This window comes from Scleropages formosus, chromosome 9 (assembly GCF_900964775.1).
Source record: "Scleropages formosus chromosome 9, fSclFor1.1, whole genome shotgun sequence".
Taxonomy (NCBI): domain Eukaryota; kingdom Metazoa; phylum Chordata; class Actinopteri; order Osteoglossiformes; family Osteoglossidae; genus Scleropages; species Scleropages formosus.
The window spans coordinates 12,398,984-12,409,457 of record NC_041814.1 but is presented as its reverse complement, the minus strand read 5'-3'; the positions used below and the strand labels follow the sequence as shown (position 1 = coordinate 12,409,457).

The window sequence follows — 10,474 nt, the reverse complement described above, 5'->3', positions numbered from 1 at the left end:
AGAAACGTGTTGCCCCTGTATGGAGAGCAGGTGTGGCTCCTCCTTGTGCTTGGACTTCTTGACGAACTTGGAAGCGCAGTCAGTCCTTTTCAGGAATCTAAATATGCAAAAGCACTGAGAAGAAAACATGGCAACTGGCAGGATTGGCCATAGAAGGAGGGGGTGCCTCCATCACGATTGGCTGGAAAGATCGAACGTTTGGGCAGACCTGCTGTCACGCCATGTTTATGTAAAGGACAGGAGACGTGTGTAAGTGTTTAGAAAGCCGAGCCCTTTCGTAGCAGCCCTGCTTGCCTGTACGTGCGCAGACGTGAGCTCAGCGGAACCTTCACTGGCTTTGTAATCCACCAGTTCCAGCCTGGGAACTGTAAGAGTTGTGGTGCTACTAATTTTAATATACTGTACTAGTGAAAGTCTTTGTCAAGTCTGATTTCCCATGTTACTGCAGAGGTTCATCGAATTTGAGAAGACAAATCTTTTTTTTTGTTTCCTGGTTGTTGTTGGGATGAAATGCAGAGTAATTATTTGAAGAGAGGCACCGTAACTTCGTTTTCACCACACTGAGAGTGTTGGTGCAAGGTTTCCTTCCTTAAGGATCTCAGCTACTTTAATGATTTTAATGTCCACCTTTTTCCTACTTCAGTTTTACAGGAAATTGTAGTTCATGAGTTAGACATTTTCTAAGGGTTATATGGTGGAAAGATGTGGCCAAACATGACTTTTTCCATTATTACTATTTTTTATCTTAGAGTTTTTATCATTTAGCTTTCACACACGAGACATTTTCTAGCATTTATTTGCACATTTTTAAGCTTTCCTCACAACTTAAAAAAAAAAGTAAGGAGTAAAAACACAAATCTTCATTTGCAATGTATCTGTTAGATGTTAGTTGCTTAAAAATTACACTTTGAGTGTACAGTATTTCTAAAACAATTTTACATCTTAACTGTTGGATAATTTGATTACAACATAGGAAAGAGTTTCTCTTTTTTTCATCGTTTCAGCAGTTATGTTCTGCAAAATCCCTTCCGGATCTACTTTCCATTATTGTTCTTTACTGCTTTATGTGTGTTTGAAAGTATTGAAATATTAATTTAAAAAACTTACCTTCCACATTCTTGTTGCTATCACTCAAAACATTTCCAACACTGGCACAAATCCAGAATCCAGGAACGTTTGACAAAAACAGAATTGTATGGTTTGTCCTACATTTCAAGCACACACACACACACAATTTCAGAACCGCTTGTCCCTTACGGGGTCACGGGGAACCGGAGCCTACCCGGCAACACAGGGCGTAAGGCCAGAGGGGGAAGGGGACACACCCAGGACGGGACGCCAGTCCGCCACAAGGCACCCCAAGTGGGACTCGAACCCCAGACCCACCGGACAGCAGGACTGCGGTCCAACCCACTGCGCCACCGCGCCCCCCACATTTCAAGCAGTTCCCGTTATTTTTTTTTCTACATCATATGACCTTCTTTTGTATTACCTTAATAACACTGCACACTGCAGCTTCATTAAAAAGAGATTTTATTTTAAAAATTCAAACATGAAAAAAATATATACGTATACACATACAAAACAAAGACTAAATTCTTACAAAATATTATGATGATACAAAAGTTCTTAAGAAACATCTGCAAGGTATTTGTGATTAAGTAATCCTTGTGCAATACCATAAAACACAAATCACCTTGTTGTCATTTGTTTTATATTTTAATTGACACAACAGTTGAAAGTAATCTATTCACATAAACATGCTGTTTTGTAGACAATTTATAAAATAGCTGTATCAGAGGTATATTAAGCAATGCACGTATCATTAACATATTAAAAAAGTAATATAATATTTATTGTTGTACAAAATAGTTACCCTCCACACATCCATACAGTACATAACCAGCCACAGGCTCATCTTTGCATTGACAAAAGTGTCTGTGTGGTTGATTTTATATGTTGTTACATGTTAAATTTAATGACACCTTTGTGGTTGAATTCCAAAAAAGCAAAATCGCTATAATTCAATTATACAGGAGAGAATGAATATCAGGTTGCTATCTAGACAACTCAATGTCATTGTAAAAAAATTGATACAATACTATTATATTTACATGTGTACATTTCATCTGTGGTGCTTCCATACGCTTGTGAAAGCAGAAAGTCCTGAAGTGGAAAATAAGGCATGATTCTGAAGGTGCGAATGATGTCCGGCAGTGGACAGACCTATTTGTGGTTACTGCCGGGGTCACCCTAGGCCTGGCTGCTGCGGCAGCAAATTGCGACCACTGTGGTTCCCTTGCCTCCACCGGAGCTTTTCACCAGGCAGGTGTTCTCTCTGGGATACGCCCCGTGAGTGACGGACCCGCGTGACAGGGCAGTGCAGCCCGTCAGGGTCCAGCCCTCCTCGCAGGACAGCTCCACCTGCCGCAGAAGGAGAGTCATATCTCTCTATTCATCTACTGATGATTGTGGGACATTGGATCTAAACATCTTATGCCTGGGTTATATGCGCTAATATAATGATCATAGTTCAATAGAATTGTGAAGAGCTTTCAATTATCATAACGCTATGGTATTCAGCAGCCCTCCCTAACAGAGCACATCCGAACCAAAAAAATGACCTGGTCAAGAAGCACCTCTCCAGAGACAACCTCTACATGGCCAACAGACCCAGCACACACAGCCCACAGACCTGCTCAGTGAAGGCAGAAGGTGAATGTTCCTTCACTTGGCATTCTAAGTCAGGAGCCTGGCAGCACAAGGCGTGGGATCGTACTCCCGCTCTCCCAGAGCATCCCTTCTGGTGACCGCGGAGAGGGTGGATGGTGTCTGTCGCATCCCCGCTGACAGAGTGAGAGCTGCATCCTGGGTGGGAGAAGTCCTTTCTTGTCAACAGCATTCACGGTGATGTGATATAATGTGATGTTTTTGATGGGATCAGACGGCTGCTCAGATCAGATTACATTTTTAATGATCCTTTAGTATTTTAAGCAGCTGATGAGTACTTACAAAAGATTAAGTTTAACAAATCCTGCATTAACGTCTTACCTGTGAGGCGGTGATCTGAGCTGGGGCATACCGCCAATTCACCATCCTGAACACCTGAATGCGCCTGGCACCGTGCCCCGCTCCAGGTGCAGCAGCGAGCGATGGCATACACCCCCTGGCCTCCAAACGTGTTGTGAGCCACACATTCTTTCTGCCCTTCCAGAATCTGGCCAAGGCAAGACATTCAGGCATCAGGAGAACTACCGCTGTGGTTTCCTTAAACGCACTTCCCCCATCATCCTCCCAGGACCCAAGGAAGGCCTCCTATCATGCTGGCACTTTGCCCAAATGCACTTCACCTCTGCATCGGTCTAAAGATGCAAACCAGAGCGACTTGCACACACTGACACTGAGCAGGTCGATAGCTTTACACCACGGCATTGGGACTCCACCAGTGAGGCGTCTCCGTGGAACTCACACTGATGGATTCTCCTGCTCGAACACCACTGGGAGAGAAACTAGAGCAGCTAAACATCTCCTCCCCGGGAAGGCAGCGGGCGGCCGACGTGTCCGAGTACGAAGAGCCGGACTTTGCAGACCACTCAGAACGGCACAGCAAGCCCCCACCTGGGACAACACACAGGTCAGCACCTCAGGCGGAAATCTCGGAAATTTACAGCGCTGCTTCCCACTGCAGCGATTCAGTCGCGTCACAGCTGTATGCTGCCGAACCATTGTGCAATAAGACCTTTGGATGTGGAGGTGGGCAGCGCAGCCACCATGCTGGGGGTAGCTAGGCGATGCTCCTCTGGGAACGCGCTGGGGTTGATGGCGTGCTTGACTGAGTACTGCAGCAATCGCTGCAAGACTTCAGTGGATGTGAGGTTGGGGCTGGAGTTGAGGATTACTGCTGCTATTCCTAGGGGGCAACACAGAAGCCAACGGATAATGTTACACACGATATAACAAAAATTTCATTATGTCGATTTTTTTGCATTTTCCATTCAGATCTGTTAGATTAAGAGTACTTTTCGCCTTAGTTCGTACTATGTATCAGTTTTTAGAAAAATATTCCACATTCTTGAAATGAGCAAACTTTGGCTAATTTTGCACTAAATATTGCTTTCTCGAATGTTTTGGTCCTTTCTACAATACAGTGGTACCTTCTAGAACCTTCCAATGGCTGTAAAGTACCAATGTAAAACTGGCACTCTAGGAAAGCTAAAATTGGTATTTTGCAATAAGTAAACTTTAATCAATCATAGTCAATGCAAAAACTGACATTGTGTAATCTATTAAATAATTCATAGTATTAAAATGCAGATGGAGAATATCATCTTGGAAACTTTAATAACCCAGGATCCCTGTAATTGCTGTAAAAGAGAAGCGAACATCAAGAGAGGAGTAAATGATAACTATTTTAGTCCATAAAGTCTGAAGAACTGAAACTGTTCACTAAATATGAAACCATAAATCTATCTGATACTCTGGCTCAGGGTCATATACTGTAACTCACGATCCAAGAGACTCGGCTCTAGCAGGGTTCAGCCACGTGGTTCTCTGTCCAGTTGAAACAAAAACGGCCAGAACTGCAATCTGAAAGCTCTACAGTACACACTGATTAGACCATTTTGTACATTAAGTTGTTGTCGCTTTACCGGCAACATGAGCAGCTGCCTGGGAGGTTCCACTCTTGGCAGTGAAACAGGTCGCGCAGTCGCTGGAGGCACTGACAATGTCATCTCCTGGGGCGAAAAGGTCCACGCATCGGCCGAAATTGGTACCAGTTGTTCCGATGCTCAGAGGCTGGTCCGCAAAGTCTGTGGCTCCCACAGTTATCACCTGTCGAAGAAGTGCACAGAGCGTGTCCTCACGGCGTCCCGCAGCTTTGTGGAAGCATGACTGGACCCTACCGGCCGTTGGAAATACCTGTGGTTCAGAGGCAGGCGAGTAGAGGCAGGCATCGTCACGGTAGTTTCCTGCAGCTGCTACGAGGATCGCCCCGCCGCGTGCCATCATCCGACACGCCTTGTTCAGGGTGTGGCTGAACCCCCCAGCAAAGGGCAGCAGCACAACGGGAGGCTGGCTATAGGGCTGTTCCAGCACAGAGGCGCGGACGTACTCCAGGCCTGAACGTTAACGCAAATATGCTCCTCATCACACTGACGTGTCAATGCACCGACGAGGACTAACACCAACTCGGTCTTTGGTAAGCGTTCGGAATGGCTCCGCCCAGGACACGTACCTGCCAAGGCTCCTGATACAGTGCCCTTTCCTTGACAGTTCAGCACACGCACGCTGTGCACGCTGGCACGGCGCGCCACACCTGAGCCGTGCCCGCCGACCACACCTGCCGTGTGGGTCCCGTGACTGTCGCACTTGCTGGCCTGCGAGAGAAGCACGCAAAAAAGCCCAAGGGACTTTGCACTTCAAATTATTTGCGACAATTTTGGAAAGGAAAAAAATAATTTAACTAGTCTAGATCAGTATGACTGAACAGTCTTTATAGCCGTGACATTGTGTCTCTGTCTGAGGTTCTTTACTTTCTCTACATTTACATTTATTTATTTAGCAGACGCTTTTCTCCAAAGCGACTTCCAGTGAACTCTGTGTAGCGTTACCAGCCCACACACCATATTCACCGCGGTGACTGGATTCTAGGCTACAGAGTTCATAAAGAATCTGATGAAAGCTAAGGAACCCACAAAAATGCCCGTTAAAAAAGTTTGGAGAAGATGTTGCACTCAGTTTATTGCACTGAAAATGAGCAACACAGAATTACGTGACACGTACAGCTTGTACGATCGGAACCCAAAGGCAACCTTTTTATTTTTAAGAAACTGAAATCTAGATTATTCACTAGGCAAATCAAACCAAAGGCTCACACGTGCTGTCATAGCTACATAAAGAAGGATGTATGAACACGTTCGAAACTTTTGTGCCATCTAATGATGATCCGCCACTAGGTTCAGCTCCTTGAAGGTTCAGACCCCTCAGTACATACTAATAAATATATATTTAACCTTCAGTGTTGCTACCAAAATTTAGTTTTTTTTCATTAAAGCAGACTTCAAGAAAAAAAACAATTCTAACATTGATTTCTGTCAGAGTAAATGAGTAAAATGGTGCTTTTGAAGGGTTTTAGTCAATTTGGCACAAATGAATAGTGGGTGTAGCAACTTGTGAGGTATTGGGGAGCCTGTAAAATATTACCTATAGTACTCAATAAAGTTATACAAAGGCCTGAAAACTGGGGGAACTTTTACATTTTTATATTATATTTATACAGTATATATTTATTAAAGTAAGGAACTAAGAGTCAGGTGTTTTTGACAGTAAAATCCTGCACTGAATACTGTATCTAGTAGAGAGGCTGACACAAATGAAATTACCAGATTAATTTTTTTATAATTTATCTTATGATACACAGTGATTGCCTTTTTTGGTAACTCATACACGTTTTGAAGCTCAAACAGCTTCTTCGTCACTGCCGGTGACTGAGGACACACCTGCCTATGGACACGGACCCCATCCTCTTCTGGAACACTGTTAAAGTCAGTGATCAAGACCCGACCTTCGATCTCCCGATGAGTGCTTTGCACACTGGTGTCTAGCAGATACACTCCCACCTGGTCTCCATCATCTGAGGGGGATCAAAACACAGCAATGACATATCTATTGGTATTATTTCTACTACTACTCCATTCATGCATGGGGGGGGCGCGTGTCTGCTGTGTGGTGACTCTGGGGTTCGAGTGCCGCTTGGGCTGCCTAGCGGCACACTGGCGTCCCGTCCAGGGCGTGTTCCCTCCCCTTTCGGCCCTGTGTTGCCAGGTAAGGTTCCGGCTCGCCGCGACTCCACTCGGGACAAGCAGTTGTTGATAATGGATGGATGGACCTTACAATGTTATAATATGTTATGGCATAACAACATGTCAGGTATTAGGAGACTAAAATACAGTATATTACCAGTAGTACTCAATACACAAATATTATACTTGAATACTGAAGGGACAGAGTGCCCAAACACACTGCTGTTCCTATGCAATTATTTATCCACTTATAAAGCAGGGTGTCCTTGGTCTATCTGTGCACGGGACACTGAGAACCCTGGTCAAGAGTGCTGGAGCAGTGGGGATTCGAACACACAACCTACAGGTGAGAGCAGCCCCTGCTGCGGGGTGGGACACTTACTTGGTGGGCTGTACATGCCAGCGGTGTGCTTTGACAGCACGATGCGGTCCAGGTTCCAGGGGACGGCTTGGGCAAAGATGGACGAGTCCTCCTCGATGTACTCCACATGGGGCAGCTTCATGGCCTGCCGATGGCCCAGGACACACACACACACACACACAGAAGGTACTTCAGTAGAGAACACACAGAACTGGCTCGCGCCACATTGTCGCCTTTCTTTCTTCGTCTAGTGTCTATTTTGTATATTGTGTACTTTATATATATATATACACACACACACACACACATTTTCAGAACCGCTTGTCCCATACGGGGTCGCGGGGAGCCGAAGCCTAACCCAGCAAATCAGGGCGTAAGGCCGGAGGGGTAAGGGACACATCCAGGACAGGACGCCAGTCCGTCGCAAGGCACCCCAAGCGGGACTCGAACCCCAGACCCACCGGAGAGCAGGACCTGGGCCAACCCACTCTATATATATATATTTTTTCTTTTTTTTATCTTTTATTAGCCCACTCTACTTTTATTATCTGTGTCTTGTCACTCTCATTCTGTCTGTGCTGTGGAAGTTCCTGTCACCAAGACAATTCCTTGTATGTGTAAACATACTTGGCAATAAAGTTCATTCATTCATTCATTCATTCATTCTGTCTCCCCCCTCCTCCTCCCCGTGCGTGACGCCGCATCACCATGTCCAGGACGTCGCTGCTCATCCTGACCAGGAAGCCGTGGAGCCCCCCGGAGAAGGTCTGCAGCACCTCGATGAGGTATCCCCGCCGGGCCGCCGTGGCCCGCAGCCGCCGCGCCGTGCGCTGCACGTGGCCCTCGTGGCTTCCGTCCCGCAGCACGACCAGGTACTGCCCGGGGATCCGCCACGCGTCCTGCGCGCGAGCCGCACGACACGCACACGCGCCCGTTAGTTAGTTAGTCCTGCCGCCGGCGGGCCACTGCCTGGCGCGCTCCTCTCTCTCTGAGTCTGACGGCCCAGCACTCGAACACTTTGAATCTTACACCGAAATTGAACTTAATAAAGGAGAGTCTTCGTGAAATTGTCCATAAATGTCAGTTTAATAAGCGTATATAGGCTGTTCCGTGGTCACTTTAGTCAGACACACACAGACAGACAGACAGAGTATTAGTGTCAGTAACTCAGCCGGAATTTCTCATCTGACATCTCAACGAACCGGCCCCAGTGACTCGGTAGATCGTGCGGAGGTCAATGTGTAGTTAAAAGCTACTTTGTCACCAAACCTGAAGAGGAGTTCATTGAACAAGAACAAGAAGAAGCACAATCTAGACAATAATATAAATATCGCCGGCGTGTTACACTCATGATAATTATCACTGAAATCATTTAGATTCAAATGGATTAAAAAGAAATGCATCATGATCATCCTCGCTGAATTCGATGGAGAGTAATGACAGAAGCCCGTGTTTTCAAACTGGGAAACGTAATTTTTTTTTTTCTCTTTGGAGGGGGGGTCTTGCTCAGCACGTGTCCTACCTTGGTGCACCTGTAGAAACGAGCGGACGGTTCGGCTCCGGGTTCCGGTCGGGTGTCATCCTGCAGGATCAGAGAGATGATCATCTGCTCATCCTCCGTGTAGTCCTCGGAACGCACGGCGCAGGGCAGCAGAAGGCACAGGACACACACCAGCGGTCTCATTTCAGCAGTCACTTGACTTGGGTGCAATTATTAATTATGAGTTTTTGCTACGCTGTCGGAGCGGTGAGCAGTTGTTCGGTCCAGCTGAGAAAGTAAATATTGTTCTTTCCTTCGCACGGGTGCAGCGCTTGGCTCGAGATCACTGGACACCTTCGCCAAAAAATTGTTGGCAAAAGTTGTGATCTGTTGAGAAAGGTTGGTGATACATTTTGACTGAAAGCCACCCCCCCCCCCTCCCTCCCAACCACCCCACAACCACCCCACAACCACCCCACAACCACCCAGCCACCTCCGAGGGCGGGGACTGGTGACGTCTTGGGGGGTCACGCCACTCCATGTGTATCGAACGATCCGACTTTGTTAATGAATACCTGCCAAGTGTCACACGCTGGAGTCGGGTTTCACAATTTTCCTCCCACAACTTGGATATTGGAGTGCGGGTATGAGTTTCAACCTGCAAATAAAGTGCTCTCCCTGTGTAATTGAACATGGTGTCTTTGATCTTGTTCATCCTAAATCTTCACATTATGCAATGATGCGTTGTGGCTGCCTTAAGATAATATACTGTGCATGCATACTGTTATGTTCAGAGCAGAGAGTCCAGCATCACCTATTACTGATCATTCAACCACCTGGCTGAATTTATTTTTCACCATCATGTGTCATGATGCTTAGGTATAGGCAGTGTTCGCAGCTGGTGAGAGATTGAAACTGAGATCTGTAACTGTAACTTGGTGAATAAGGTGTGTGGGCTGATAACACTACATGGAGTTCATTGGAAGTTGCTTTGCAGAAAGGCATCTGCTAAATAAATACATGTAAGTAGTCTGTAACTTTTTTGGTGCTGTATACACAAACACAATGTCTACAACCACTTGTCCCAAGCGGGGGGGTCGCAGTAAACCGGAGCCTAACCCGGCAACACAGGATGCAAGGCCGGGGGTCACCCCGGATGGGACGCCAGTCCATCACAAGGCATCCCAAGCAGGACTTGGACCCCAGACCTACCACAGAGCAGGCCCTAGTCAAACCCGCTGTGCCAGCACACCCCCTATATTTGTTATACATGTATATGTAAATGTTTATATGTATCTCAGAAAAACCTACTACGAAGGTGATAAGGAATCGGTGATATGCTGGTAAAGTTTTATGCAGCTACTTGTGTACAGTGCATATGGTGAAGGAAACTAACTCTTTCTCCTAATGTAATGCACACATTGTATTTTCTATGAGATGTACGTCGCTTTTGAGAAAAGCATCTGCTAAATGAAGAAATGTAAATAAATATAAATGCATAACCTGGGTGTTTATGCCACCACTTTTACCTTATACATCCATCATGGCGTTTTAGTACCATTGCTTATTTCAGTGTTGGCTGTTGAACACAGGCAATTGAGTTACAGTAACACTGAGCTCAGGACAAAGCGGAATGAAGACCACCAGACAGTAAATACTTCTTTGTCACCTTCTAAGGCCTTTGTCAGTATCTCCTGAAGGCCGAAGAAAATATGTTGGTAGACTAAACTTGCCTGCCCATGAATGCAGTTTAATGAAACCATACTATATCACTGGTGTCTACAGGGCTCTTTAAACAAATGACACTGAAATATTGATTTTTCTACACAA

General features: G+C 45.8%; 1 protein-coding gene across 1 annotated transcript; it reads right to left on the bottom strand.

The window, feature by feature from the left end:
- Positions 1-1,951: 1,951 nt before the first annotated feature.
- On the bottom strand, positions 1,952-9,011 carry pcsk9 (proprotein convertase subtilisin/kexin type 9). Its single transcript, XM_029255013.1, has 12 exons — positions 8,687-9,011; positions 7,872-8,063; positions 7,186-7,309; positions 6,501-6,634; positions 5,237-5,378; positions 4,921-5,120; positions 4,650-4,833; positions 3,740-3,910; positions 3,470-3,618; positions 3,052-3,217; positions 2,696-2,868; positions 1,952-2,424 (listed from the first exon to the last, which is right to left on the bottom strand). Exons 1-12 carry the CDS (start codon positions 8,846-8,848, stop codon positions 2,254-2,256), a joined length of 1,968 nt encoding a protein of 655 aa, XP_029110846.1. The 5' UTR covers positions 8,849-9,011; the 3' UTR covers positions 1,952-2,253.
- Positions 9,012-10,474: the final 1,463 nt, after the last annotated feature.